At 39.9% G+C, this 15,134-nt stretch overlaps 1 protein-coding gene across 4 annotated transcripts in view; it reads right to left on the reverse strand.

The window, feature by feature from the left end:
* gria1a (glutamate receptor, ionotropic, AMPA 1a) overlaps positions 1-15,134 on the reverse strand; it is a 71,874-nt gene that overhangs the window by 11,665 nt on the left and 45,075 nt on the right. For all 4 annotated transcript variants that reach the window (XM_023298196.3, XM_023298194.3, XM_035942861.2 and 1 more), the window contains exons 12-13: positions 1,327-1,525; positions 670-917 (exon numbers count right to left, since the gene is read on the reverse strand). In XM_023298196.3, the coding sequence (XP_023153964.1) occupies positions 670-917; positions 1,327-1,525 (447 nt within the window). The remainder of the gene's footprint in view (positions 1-669; positions 918-1,326; positions 1,526-15,134) is intronic.

Below are 15,134 nucleotides of genomic sequence, written 5' to 3' on the forward strand. Positions count from 1 at the left end.
TTAAGCTGTGATCCTGCTTCAGGAGCCCTGTTGGTTTGTGAGAGGCACATTAACATTTTGTCTCTGTGTGAAGCAGAGGCTGCAGTTTCAAAGCAGATTAAATGAAACCGTCTGATAAAGACGTCTCAGGATGTAATTGAAGGTCAGCAGGGAAACAAGTGTTGCTTAAAGAGGCTGTGACATCTCATAGTCCTACTTCACACTTCCGCTAGTGCTGACAAATCAGGAATGAACAGCCTAGCTGCATATATACATATGCAGACACAAAGAAAGATGTCTTTCAATGGTGAAAAAAGGGCATCTTCAAGTTGTTAATGTGTTTGCGATGTGTGAAACTGAAATCAACATAAGTAAAAAGTTTGATGGTGACTGTGAAATTAACATCATGCCTTCTACATCTGGTTAAATGCATCCAAAACATGAAGAACAGAATGCTGATATGCCTTATGATAAAAAGATGCATCTATAAATCAAAATTGTATCCAAAAAAAGAGAGAAACTTATCCATCCAAACTCATGCATGTGTTCACACATGGGCAAAGGCTGCAAATACTGAGCTCCATGGACAACTAAACGGATGATGAGATGACATGAAACTCATGCACAAGCTCCGATAAAAGCACTTGGAATGCTTTTATCCAGCCACTCCAGAAGTGGCAGGGGTTTTACCTGAGAGGGGAACCCTTGGGTGTGGCGATTCCATAACCTTTAGAGTCCAGGTTCCCTCCCACCTTCATAGTGTCACAGGGTTTCCTCTGCTCTATGTACTCATTCATAGTGGACTCCAGCAGGTAGGCGTACTTCCCTTTGGACTTCCTGACTCTCATTACCCCCTCGTCTGTCGTTTTGACAAACACGGACGGGTCAGCTGCCTTCATGTAGGACCACATCTTCTCAAACACGGCAATCTTCGACCTCTGACAGCCAGAATTGTTAACGGGAAAGAGACAGAAAAACAGGGAAAGAGACTGTGTCAGTTTCAGCACTTTGTTATCTACCTCTAAGCTCTCAGTTAAAACTACAATCGTGAATATCTTCATTTGAGAGCCCTTTAATAAACAAGTTATGGTCTGAATCTTCTGTGCAGTAGCTATTCAGTATATTTACATTCTGTTTGCTCTCTGTGTAGCTGTTTGTTGATGGAGCAGTCTGCCATTCCCATAGGACTTTACAGGCTGTGTATGCAATTCATCATTACCACTTTAAATTGTATCTCATTGTTAGCAGCGTCACTTGTTATTGTTTCCTCTCTGCAGCAGAACTGGATGCACTGAGCTGGCAGGTTGCATAGGTTTGCAATGATCATTAGTATAATTGTCTCCTCACCCTGAAGAACTCTTTGGTGGAGCCTGCATCCAGCGTTCCATAGGCGATCTCCGTCTGCTTGGCCAGATCCTCGGCGCTCTCTATAGGAGACACCATTCTCTCCACAGTCAGAAAGGCGGCCAGGTTGGCAGTGTAAGACGAGATGATGATGAGGGTGAAGAACCACCACACGCCTCCGACGATGCGGCCCGACAGAGAGCTAAAAACGGAAGGAGAGGCTGGTCAGAAACAGATAGAGACACAGTTGTCCGTATCTCTGTGTACTGTATGCACAGACAGAATTATGTCAATGTCAGAATTTGAAAAATAAATAGCATCAGTCTTTTTCTTCATGGTCAATTTCACACACAATCAAGACGAGCAATCTAAAAACCTTGTGATGTTCACGCCATCCAAGTGACCTACATTGCATCACACTCTGCACTCACACACTCTTTGTCCCACCAGGCTTGGAGAGCTTAGCCCAATCTGCTAAGGAAAGATAACCAGTTCTACAAAGGCCCACTCAGCTTCCTGCCTGCCAAATTAATCTCACTTTAAGAAAGTTGCCAATATGTTTCATGGAACCATGCGCATTAATTGTTGGGGATTAATAGGCGGAGGAGAACACTTAGCCACTGCTCTAATTGCACTTTGAAAAAAAATGTTTGAAAAAAAAAAAAAAAACACAACTGTGAGCCAAATCCCCTGAGTCAAATCCCCGTCTTCCCTCTCTTCACCTCAAGAGAAGCCAGCTCGAACAGCAACAGCAGAAATCATGTTGCGTTACATATCGGTCCCCGACATGCGCCGAGGAACAGAGTGGCAGAGCTTACGCAATGAAAATGACACAAATCTGAAACAAAAAAGGCTTTCATGATTCACCTTTGTACCGTCAAGCCAAATGGAGCGTGAACATGAAGGCAAGATTAAGTATGGAGGAGAAGAAAAAAAAACTAAACATAATCATTTAAGATGCTTTTCAGATGACGGCTGGATGATGAAAGAGCAGGGGAGCGAGCCGAGAGCAAACACAGAATGGATGCAGAGCCTTTGAAAATCAGTGGGGGGAATGCAGAGCTGTCTGCAGGGTGTGTGTGTGTGTGTGTGTGTGTGTGTGTATTCTGACTTGCTCACTGATCACTGTTCAGTTTGGTTTGGGGAAGGTTAAGCTTTGACCATGCGGCGAACAAAGCAACATGCATTTCAAAGAGGGCTGCAACTACAGGTGATTCATCTGTCTAAAGGTTTGGTCAATAAAATGTCAGAAAATGGCCAAGATGGTGTCCTCAAATGTATTGTTTTGTCTACAACCTAAATATATTCAATTTACTGTCACCAAAAATGAAAGACATCAGAAAAAAATCCAATTTGAGAAGATGTAATCAGAGAATTTACTTTTTTCCCCCCCACAATTGTCAAACTGACTAATCAGTCAGTAAAAATAGTTGCTAATTAATTTAACAGTTGACAACTAATTGAGTAATCAATGCAGCTCTAATTTCCAAACACCTCAATGAATGCTGAGTATTACAACAAACCATTTATACAAGTAAGTGGTTGTTTCTCCTGTGACAAAATTCTCCATTTCAGCCCTGGACAGCTATAAAATCCAAAAGTTCTTCACACTGTCATCTTGCACACGGAGCATTTTGATCCTCTAACCTTTCAGGAAAATTCATAAAAGCAGCAACGTTATCACAAATGTATGCAAACACTACCCAGGAAAACCCCCATCAGTGATACAGTAGCAGCACCAGCCAGCATCCATACATATAACAAGCATGAATCAGTAGAAGCAAAGAAATTCAAGAACATTTTACTGAGCGTACTAGAAATAGAAAATAACAATTAAAGCAGTTCCTATTAATATTGGTTATAAAGAGAGCAAGACCATTCTAAGAACATAAAAAAATCCCAATTAGAGCCACTAACAAATGTTTTATCAAATACTCCACCAACTACATTCTCAATTAACTATTTAATAGTTTTATTTTCAACATTGCCAGAAACAAATGAAAGTCTAGATTGTACTGTGCCAGGATCCAAAGCGACGTCTTCAGATTGCTTGTTTTCCTAACCTCAGAATTGGCTTTTTTGAGGAGTGACACGATGTAAACAAAGAACAGAAATGCCATCATGCATTTGTTTTGATTCTTTCACAGTCCATTCTATAAGAATTTTGAAGAGCAAGAATCTTGTTGCAGCGTTTTCTCCAGCAAATGCTTTAATAATTGTATTCAGTCCGATGTATCACTGTTTGAGCTACCTCTTAATTACTAGACAGTCCTTTTGTGGTGGAAAGAAGGAAAGAAGTTGAAAAGACAAAGAATGTGACAACCAAAGAACAGAAAAGGGGCTCGAGGAAAAGCGAGTAAGAACATGTTATGTCAGGCAGAAAGAGTGATACAAGTGTGGGGGAAAGCAGTGGGGGGAAATAAAGAGAGGAAGAGGCAGAAAAATGGCAGAGATGAAAGGTAAACTGGATAGTACCACCAGAGGCAGACAAACTCCTTAGCTTTGACTGCTTCTGGCCTCCAGAGATGCAGTAAACAGCTGTCTAATCCTTCCCCTTCAGTCGCCTCCCCCCCCCCTTGCTCTCCTTTCTTTTTTCCTTCTTCCCCTCCATCCACCTTTTGTCTCTGCCCGTGCTCCCTTTCCTGTCTCTTCATGCGCTGGAGGGAGGCAGGCGAGGGCTGACGGGTTTGTTTTGGGCCGAGACAACAATAGCCTCCACCTTGGCACTGACACTGAGGCGTTCAGGTAACGCTGCCTTCCTCAGGACTGTGTGTGCAAACGAACAACGGGGTCACCATTCGCTGTGCGACTGGGACGAGGAGAAAGAGGTTGTGTGTTGTTTGCGTGTGTGGGTGTGTGTTGGGTCTCCTGCAGCAGTCCTCCTCCCTAGTTGAACACAGCGACTGGCAAACACAGACCTGTTTGTCTCTGTTTGTTTCCTTTTGAACTGCCTATCCTTTGAGCCTCCGTTTTCCGCTCCTCATGCATTATTGCACAGCAGCCAAGCTTGGTGCCGAGGTAAAACATTAACTAAGCTGTCTTATTACAGTAAGGGAAATCTTCCAAGCAGCACTGTAATTTCAAAGTCTTGTTAAGGCAATGATTAATCAATTATTCACTTTGCCTCTTTTATTGCATTGAGAAGAAAAGGATTGTTAATGGGAGCAGAAAAGTGCTACCTCAAAAGCAGCAGTGAGAAAATACAATGCAACTGTGTATGCATATGCTTAGTGCTGGAAAGACCAATCCAATAGTGCACTATATAGTCATTTATCAAGTGAATTTACCAAATAAATTGCAATGAAAGTCACAAAAACTTCAAGATTGGCCTACTTTTCTTTGTTTTCAGTCTGTATTTCTTTGAATCTTAGACTAAATAGGAAAAAAAATTAAGAAATTGAATAATAAAAGTAATTTAATAAGGAATATGGAGGAAAGAAAACTTCTTAGTTTATGTTTAATAGCAATTTAATAACTTTGCTCATCTATATCAATATTAATCCTTAAAGAATTTAGATTTGGCTTAGTTGTCTGTGTATTTTTTGAAGTATCTTTTTAGTCTTGGTTTTGGGGCTTTTATGATGCCAAAGTGAAATGACAGACAGAGAGAAGGAATGTAATCAAGGACGGCAGCAGGATTCAACCAGGAAGGCTGAGATTACACAGCTTCATAAACCTCTGGCCCAGCATGACACCCTCAGGTTAAGCTTTACACAAGACAGCAAAAGTTGTATTTTCTCAATCAAGTTCTTGCAGTTTCTTTCTTTTAGTTGAAACTGTTCTGCTGTTTAAGAGACATCTGCATTTGTGCTTTGCTGTTTGGAAGTAGGCAGGGCTTAGGTGGACAATGAGACCTACTATGTTTTCATGCTTCACTCCCGAGACAGGAGCTGATACGACTCTTTAATGTACAACTATTAAACATGTTTTTCATCCTGAATGGAAAGTGAAAAGTTATGTAAAGCAGCCCACACCGGATGATCTCAGATCTTCATCTTTTGCTATATGGTCTCCACCCACAGCTCTCTTGGAATCTGCTGTAGTACTAAACTCTCATTAGAATTCCCCTGGCTGGCCTCCTCTTTTTCGATATGGTAATTAGCAATGACTAATGACTTTAGCAAGTGTAAAAAATGAGCCAGTAATGGCCACATTACAATGGATTAGGAATTACAGAGGTTTAAATGAGAAAGAAAATGGTCTCTAATTATGGTGTGATTCTAAGACAAATCAGGGATGGAAAAAGAGTTTTCTGCTACACTGCTTTTTTTTTTTTTTGGCTTCTTAAAAATTAGCGAGACAGCTGTATGTTCTCCATGACTGGGCACAGTTACTCCCAACATGTCTGGATGAGAGAGATTTATTTTGTGCAGGTCAGAAAAAAGACTGCAAGTGATGGAGATCAAAGAGCAAACAGCATGCACTAAAACAGAAATATGTACAGATACGGTAGACACACACATAGAGAGGTATCGGCACATGATACAAACTTGTGTAATAACAGAATGTTAAGTGTCAGTGAGTATCTAGTATCTAATTGGCTCCTGCTGTGGTTAATTCCTGGAAATTTTGTTAGCAAAAACAGCTTGCTAGATGTGAAAATGATGACGAGAGGTACAAAGAAAGAAAAAAAAACCACACCAAAGCATTATTTATATCCAGATCACATCAGAGAACATCCACTAATCAACGCAGAGGATAAAGTGGAGATTTTTCAAAAATATAATGACAACCAAGTCAAGGGTTACTCCATTAGAAGGGTATATCACGCACAGCGTTATAGTCATCTTAGCAAATTGTGTGTACACATTATTTGTGTTCTCTCTCAGAGGATCTGAAGGTTTTAAAAAAGGCTGCAATAACTGAGGTGAATCACTTGAACTGCCTTAATTGATGTGTTCGTAGCACAGTGATACGTCGCGGCTTCATCACGTTTGCATTAAATTACAGCAAAAATGCATCATTACTCACATTATTTAGAGCGGTGGATCAGCAAGGCTTAAATTATTGTGCTATTCATACTCTGTCCGTATACATTTCAGCTTGCATTCTACAGCCCTTTCATTGTGCTGACTTCTGTTAATTAGTGTTTCTTCGACTATGCCTCAGCTGCTTGTAAATGTTATGAGTTGATAAAAGTTTTATTAAGCTCTTGATTCCCAACAGTCTCCTCAGCCACGGAAGAAAAAAACAACCAGGCTGTTAAAAACATGCATAGTAATACGAGCATGTCAGGATAATTAACCAGAATCAAATATTTATGAATGTGATTACCTTTTTATGTAATTCTGCCTCCATATAGGTCACTGTGGATCCTGAAACCACATGCAAAGGGACGATTTTGGTCCAGTGGCACAGCTTCAGAATTGAACTGAGCTCGGAGCAGACACTGCAAATTGGTTTGATGTGCAACACACGATGCTTTTAGTGCACACCGGGCCACAGAAAACAACAAATACTTTTGGAAAATGCACTTGTCTGATGCTTTCAGTGTGTTTGCAGCTTTCCACCACTCCACTGTTTTTCGCTCTCAGTCTGAATATTACTAAATGAGACTCTGGGGGGATGAGAACATGCTATGGCCAATATTGTTGCATAGTCATGGATTTACTTTTGCTTTTGTTTGCTTGTGCTTTTGTTTGCACTCTCACCGTTGTTAGATTGTATTATTTCAGAGCTCTTTCATCTCCAAGGCCAAACTAACATGCAAGCTTAAAGAAAGGAGCAAAAAATGAGAAAAAAAATACAGTGATTTACAAAAGCATCTCTCTCCCCCTCTCGCTCCCTTTAAAGGTCAGCATTACCATGCTATTGCGTTGAAAAGAGAATATTATGATAATGTTGCCACCCTGAAGCAAACACACCACAAGGTGGTAATTGCACTCATTCAAGTACACTATGGAAAATTTTGACAAAGACATTAAGATTCCAAACGCTTTGTAATTGTTTAATATGTGCTTCTTTCATTAAGAAGCAGCAAAACTAAGTGGCTGCTTTGCAACATATGGCTCATTTAAGTTGCACAAAACAATTTCGCCTGCAGCCATTTCAAGTGTTGTTGCAGATGAAATCGGTGTAATGGTGACACAACTATAATCATTGTATCTGTGGATTTACACGTGTTTGCTGAGTGATATCATGGATGTTGTCTTAGCCTCATGTAACCTGAGATAAGTCAGTGCTGGCAAGCTGTGAGAGCGCTTGATACGCGCCCACACACATACGCAAAGCCTCTTAGTCACTCCAGCAAGAAAACAGGAATCCAAACACAGATACATCATAACTGTTCACTGAAAATCAATACCATCAACACACATAAGAGTGGAGCTATGGTGCATTAAATCTGTGTGTATAATAACACAAAGAGGTGACATGCAGAAGCATTCCAGTGCAGCATTGCACATCAGAGACACTTGATGTGAAGCTGCACTGCTCTGAAAAGAAAGAAAGAAAAAATAATCTTTGTGGTTGCCATGGTAGCACACTCTGCACTCCAAACAGTACAGCTGAGCTGAGAGAGACTTTAGTCATCTCACTCCTCCTCCTCTCCCTCTCTCGCTGTCTTTCTCTCTATAAGGGCATCCACCCCTATAGTAGAACAGCGTTGCCATTACACAGAGAAAACTCTCATTAGGTCTCTTTTCAGCTCACGGACTAGCAGACACAGGCCCGACTGATGAACTGCTAAGCACCACAGTGCACATCTTTTCAAAGTACTGGCAGTGTTTACACGGGCCCAGGTAGATTTCCCATGAGGCCTCGAGCTTGGTGTATAATTCATGGTTGCAGGAAAGATACTCACATGCTGTCACAGCTTGATTACACCAAAAGCCCTCTCTGCATCTGGAACATATGTGTGACTGATTTGACAGAGTATGTGCCTCTGAGGGGATGCTGTCTTTGTCTGTGTACAAAGTGTGATACCCCAGCGAGATCCTGCGGGAGAGTGTGCGTGTTTGTGCGCGCGTCTTTCACTAGTTTGTGTTTCCGACTGTGCACGCATGTATGATCAAAAGTTGCCCTCATGCAATCACTAGATAAATAAAACATAAGTTATGTTGTGAACTAAACTGAACCGTCTCTTTATGAATAAATCATCCCTTCCCACCGAATTTCCTGAACTTTTTTTGATAGCAGTTGACTGACTCCACCATTATGTAACTCAATGGTGTGTAACACAGTCCAATTTCTTGGTTTGTGAAAATAATAACAGTAATGCAGCATGATACTGAACTGATCAATGTAAAAGATGAATCATCCATCTGATCATGCAACATATACAATATATACAGTACATATGCGTACGTGTGTGTGAAAGGTAGAGAAACATCTGCTGTGCAACAATGTGGGCGCTTTAAAATAAATAAACGCCATATCAACGAGACAAGCCCACATCATTGCTATTATTCAGACAGAGAAATTTCATTTCTTTTGAGTACACAAATCAATGCGAAGTTGATGAGAATTGGAAAACTCAGTGTCCTCCCACAGCAAAAAGTTTTGTTGTCCTTCTTTATTTACCAAAGTTTCGTCAGCCTCTTCTCAGAATTACATTAAGATAAGCCAATATTGTAACTTTAGCAACATTAGAAAGAAAAAACTTGCAGTCTGATGCCTCCGCCAACTAGAAAAGCTGCAGTTTATGTCCAAGTCTGTCAACATTCATTTGTGTAGTGGCAGCTTTGAAGGAATTTACAGGTGGGCTTTCAAGATTACTGCCACCAAATCAGTCTTTGGTCAAAGTTGATATATGATGATGGTGATCATTATGGAGTGCCTGTTAAAGATAAGTTGTGAATATTAAATATTCATCATTTTATCTAGTTAGACTTACAATTTTGTCATAATTAGAATGTGAATTCTTGAGTTATGGCCAAACATGTTTTGTGAGTTTGACCTTTGACCACTAAATCTAATCACCACTGAGACCAAGTGAACATTTGTGCCAAATCTGAATAAATTATCTAGAGCTGTTCTTAGACAGCGTGTTCAGCAGAGTGGGACAGATGAACGGATGGATGTGTGGACAGATAGACAACTCGAAAACATAATGTCTCTGGCCACAGCTGTCTGGCAGGGATACATACAAAATTAACAACGACATAAAACATATTACATAATATTGAACTAAAAAAATAGGAAAACCACTTGGTAGGTCATTTGAGTTCAAACTATAATTTCTAGCTGGCGACTTTTAATGTTGCTGAGCCAGAGTTAATCAGCTGTAGCTGCTTCATTAGTTGGATTAAAACCCAACTGACTTTTTAATGCTTCCAACAAACTTGTTTCAAAGTCTCTTGAAAAAGAAGTCTGAAATTAGCAGTTGATGACTTTACATTAAACGGTGCTAAAAGATAAAGGCTAAAGTGGACCCTAACCCATCTACAGGATGAGGAATTAAACACACAGCAACTGTTCTTGTAGTAGAGTGTAGGCCTACTAAATCCAAGTATTAGCAGCAATAAAGTGTAAGATTAGACTCATACTGTACTAAAAGAATTCTGTTTTACTGCTTAACTCTGACATGTTTCCATTTTCAAACATTACATTTTCATTTTAAGTGATTTTGGGGTGCCTAGTTACAGTTGGTACCAAATGAGTGGACAGTTGTTTTTCAGGTTCAAGTCCTGCCAGAAATTCATGGAAATTACTGAGGATTCTTCAAGAAAACTAAATGTATGCAGAGGCAGGCACCAGTGCTTTGCCCTGTCTTGTTTAGCACCACAAAAGAGAAAACAAGCCTCACTGCACGGCAAAAAAAAAAAAAAAAAAAAAAAAAAACTCAGTTTGAGAAATACTGACCCTCCTTGGGTTTCCATAATACACCACATACACGATCCATTATTGAATGATTCTGACCGCCAGGCTGAGAAATTGATGCTGTGGCTGGCAGGATGTGAGTGACAGAGTTGATTTATTTCAGTCTACAATCATGTAACGGCAGCAACACAGGCGCTGAGAAGTGATGACAACTCCATGGGGCCATGCAGTTCAGACACACACAAACCTGTGCTGCACACACACAGACATCAGACGCCGACATAAACATCTCAAAACACACTGAATAGCACAACAGCGTGAAACCCAAAGCCTTTAACACAAGCTGTCTTCCGGTCAGGATCCCACTTGGCAAAGTTCATATGGAAATTGATTGCCAGGTCATGTGCAGCACTAGCGTCTGCAGAATGCATATTGAATATATGTTGATGATGGGCTGATACTTCTACACATGTTCTTATGTCCACCAACAGATAGCAGCCCGTTTAATAAGTTTACCCCATCTAAATACGTTTTGTTGATGATAAAATACCAAAAGGCTGCTTCACAGTAAAGGCATCCCTTTTGATTTTGGACTATATAGAAGAAAATTTGAGATTTACCAATATTGTTTTTTTTTTTAGGGCCGATACCAATAGCCATTATTGATATTCAAGAAAGGCCAAAAAACAATATTTGAAACCGATATACATTAAATGTATATGTTTTAACAAAATGTGATAGCAGAGAACTTGCCATTCATAACTAGGCTTCTTCATTAATAAGAGTGACTATAACTGAATATGTAAAATAACAATAAATAGGAGTGATTAAATGATCGCCTCTGTTTATGTGGGATCAGCTGAGATTGATCAGTTTGTCTCCTGCAGTTACGCCTGCAATTCAGATTCAGGGTAATCTGTGGCTGCCTTCTAACTTAGCTGCTAGTTGTTAGCATAGTCTTGGCCACTGTGAGAGAAACTAATTTCCTGGTGTGAGCTATGGCTTATGTTTCTAGTTAAGTTTTTGCAGTATTTGCTTGAGAGACATTTCTGAGACCACTGAGTGACTAAAGGCAGAGAGAAGAGGCTGCATCAGACCTGATATAACTTCAATAAAAATACAGATACCAATAACCTGAAAAATGCCAAATATCAGCCACAATAATCAAACAGGCCTATAATCAGTCTATCCCTAAAGAAAACGCAGACAAATATTAATTACAATGAAAACGTCACCCTCTTCCTAAAAAAACTAGCACAATCTTGTGAAATCTGAACCCAAGGTTGAATAATTTAAAGGCAACATGCATTAAAATCGGTATGGATGCAATAACCAACTCCTATTCTCATTGTTGGAGTAGTTACCAAATGCCAAATACAAGCACATATTGTCATTACTGTCAAAAAGATTTTTTAAAAAAATTACTCTAAAACCCCCCAGTGTCTGAGTGTGCCACTGTCTAGCACAGCAGGGGTTTGCCAGGTGAGGCAGATGGCATCCCTGAAAGCATGATGAGAGAGAGGAGCTGCTGCACATGATAAACGCTGAACCAAACACCACCTCTGGAAGAGGCAGAGAGATCTCGAAAGGATGGAGAGCAGAGTAGGTGAGAGGACAGGAGGACTGAAAGTGGTGATGGGAGAGGAAGTAAATGGGCAGACGAATGGATGGATGGAGGGGTGTTTGTGTATCTGTGTGTGTGTGTGTCTGTGTCTGTGAGTGTGTGTGTGTAGTGGGTCACTCTCAGAGTCCACCTGTCTGCAGAGATAAACACAAGGAGGGCCCAGCAGCACGGACTGGGGCTTATGGGAGGGCTTGACTGGCAGTGCTGACATTTAGAAAGAGCACAGTAAACAAGGTCTTACCAAGAATAAATAGCAAGGGGAGCAGGGTGGTTAATACACACAGTGACGTACTGTACACATTAACGCATCAATGTACGAATGCAAACATGGACTAGTGTATGCATGCACTGAGCCACCTGTAAAGCTTGCTGCAGAGCTATCTTTACACTGGTCCCATCAGATACTGTTAGGCAGAAAAGAAACTGGTAAAAACACTCGCTTTGAATAGAATCAGCCGACACACATGCACGCACACACACAGACACACACTGAAGCGTCAGGGAAATTAAACACGCCTACTGATTAATCCAGGACAGAGTGGATCATCAGTGTTGTTCCTTGGCCTTTTGTCTCTGATTAAATGGAGAGGCATGAGGATAGAAGTGCTTCGGGCTGCCAAACTCGAAGCCGAATGCACCTCTAGAACATTGTGTTCTCACCTATTTGTGACAAAGGCGCAGTGATGAGTGGTTAACCGGTACCTGCTCAGAAATGTCAGCAGCTCCACAAACAAAATGTCCTTTACATGTTTTTGTGCTACAGTGTTTTAAGAATAAGAAAATACTAAACTGTTAGTGGTTGAATGTATGGAAATGGAATAACCATAATTTACCCTCTGTACTCAGACATTTCTGTGCATTTGTCACGCTTTACTCACAATGGACCCATTTTTAACTGCAATATAATGTCCCACACTGCTATGGAAACAGCACAACCATGGCTAGATGTAGAGAGAACTCAAAAATGTCTCTGTGCAGTATAACAAAGTTTTATATAGAGATATGATTTAAATAAATAAATAAATGAATGAATTAAAAGTTGAATTTCTTGGATTATTTAACATACATTGAAAACATGCAATTAAAAACTACATTTTTCAAGAGCACACAGGTATTACCAATAGTGGAAGAAGTGGTGACTAATATAGGATACATTTAGATATAGATATTTTACTACTTCTATTTTTGTTTTGTTTGTTTCCATATTTTTTCCCCTATTGGTCGATGCACAGCCTGAAGGTCACCCTAAATGGAACACAGAATCTTTAGTTTTCAAAAAACAAAAGAATCTTGTAGGAACAAAGTATTTTTGGCAATTTTTTTTTTAAATACGCCTTTTCAAAAGCGTAGCTAGTTCGCTACAGCTAGCATGAGCAACAACAATGTAAAACTTAGTCACTTAGTACGTTTTAATTAGTTATATTCATTTGAAAAATGATGCTTTTCAGATTGAGATCTTAGACACAAAACAAAACAAAAGCTTAAGTTGACTTGACCAGCTAACAGAAAATAACTTATATTAGCGTTTTTTTCCCACATGAGCAGTTTTACTTTTTCTGTAAATACATTTTACTGCTAACACTTGTTTACTTTAGCAACATTTTGAATTTAGGTCCTTATAAAGGTGTATTTTAACAGAGTGGTGTTGCTACTTTAAGTATCTGAATTCTTCCATAATCCCTATATACTATGTGTTTTCTACTACAGTACATACGGTACTTGCATGCCAACTGACAGTTAAGTTAGAAACTAGTTGGAAGACAGAAATAAAATACAGTATTCTGTGCATACTGATGTAAAAAAACAACTTGAAAGGAACACATCTATATTCAATGTGGTCTAACGAAAGTTCTCCTGATATAATGAGTTCTTTTAAAATCCAACTATGAAGACAAATCCCAAAAAACTCTAATTATGTACTTGAATTTGGGTTAGGCAGAGTGCATAAATACAGACAGTAAATGAGACTAGGAAGGGGGAAAAATGTAAAAGAAAATGAGTGCACTCACATATGCAAGCAGAGAAATGTTCTCATAAAAGCTTTTTGGGATTAACAAAGAAAAAACAAAAGCTCTGAGATGTAATAGCACACTATGTTCATGTGAAACCCTTAACTCCTTAACTGAACGTGAAGGAACAAGTACTGTTGCTTTCATCTGACCAAACACAAGCAATAACATGAGATATCCTTCTTTAGATATCTAGCAGAGGAGCTGGTAAAGCTTTAGTAGGAGTTACAACATGCACCTCCGTGTGTGAATGTGTGCTGAGCTAACTAGAGCAACTAGGTCACCCAAATTTTCAAGGGGAAGATGTTACCTTGAGGGTAGTATTCAGTGGGGTGAAACATTCACTGTGTTGGTTTTCAAGACACCATGCAGACTCCACCATGCTGATCGCTACACCAGGCACTGCTGCACACACCACTTTTTTAAATTCTGTCAAACTGACTCCCAAAAACAGCTCCACCAAGACACAAAAATTGAGAATGAGAGTCACCTTGAAAGGACAAAATGAGACAAGGAAACATATTTGACTCAAGTCCTTGGAGGATAAGTGGCCTTAAAGCTCTCGCTGGTGACACTAAGGAAATTCTGTTCAATCTGAAACCTACTTAAATGAGAGCAAACAAAAGTACCAGCAACATATCTGTGTGCACATGAACATGGGCTGAAATCCCAAAATACTCCAAGAGAAGACTGTTCTCGGGCAGATAAAATGTGATTTTATTTCGATCACATCTCTTTTTATTAGTAGACACCAAACTTCAGGCAAATAGTTGGGATACAGCTATTACAACTGATGACGAAATCAGCTGTACAACTGGTAAATTTTGCAGTCACATGGCATCAGCAGAATCGCTCCAAGCACAGGAATGATCTATTTTGTCCTTTTAGTCACAGTCTGTGAAAGGTCTTGCATCAGTTGAGATTGCTTTCCCCCCAAGCAAAACAAATGCAAATACAGTACAAATATGCATGACCCCATGTGTGGTCAAGCGTGCATACAGTAACACAACCACACAAACAAATCCACACACAAACATGTAGGTGCATACAGAAAGAAGCCACCGGGAAGAGACAATTTGAGGAGGCACAGTGACATTCTCTCTCCCCTTGTGTGGCGTGCGAGGAAATCAATAGTTATTGCAGTTGCATTTTCTGCCCGTAAGAGAAGAACACTTGGACAATAGGCTTCATCCTGCATGAAGCACAGCAGAGACTCCATGCAGAAAACAGTAAATGTCAGGTGAAGGCCTGTGGGAGTGGGGATTCAGTGCCTACATCATGTACTGCTGTGCACCTATGTGCAGCATGCGGAGCTGTGGTTGCAGAATTTATTTATTTTTTTCCCTTTTTGATATCCGTATAAGATAGCAGCAAATTTGAAAATACATTTTACAGCACAGGATGGAAGTCAAGATAAA

Source organism: Amphiprion ocellaris, chromosome 13 (genome assembly GCF_022539595.1).
Source record: "Amphiprion ocellaris isolate individual 3 ecotype Okinawa chromosome 13, ASM2253959v1, whole genome shotgun sequence".
Lineage (NCBI taxonomy): Eukaryota > Metazoa > Chordata > Actinopteri > Pomacentridae > Amphiprion > Amphiprion ocellaris.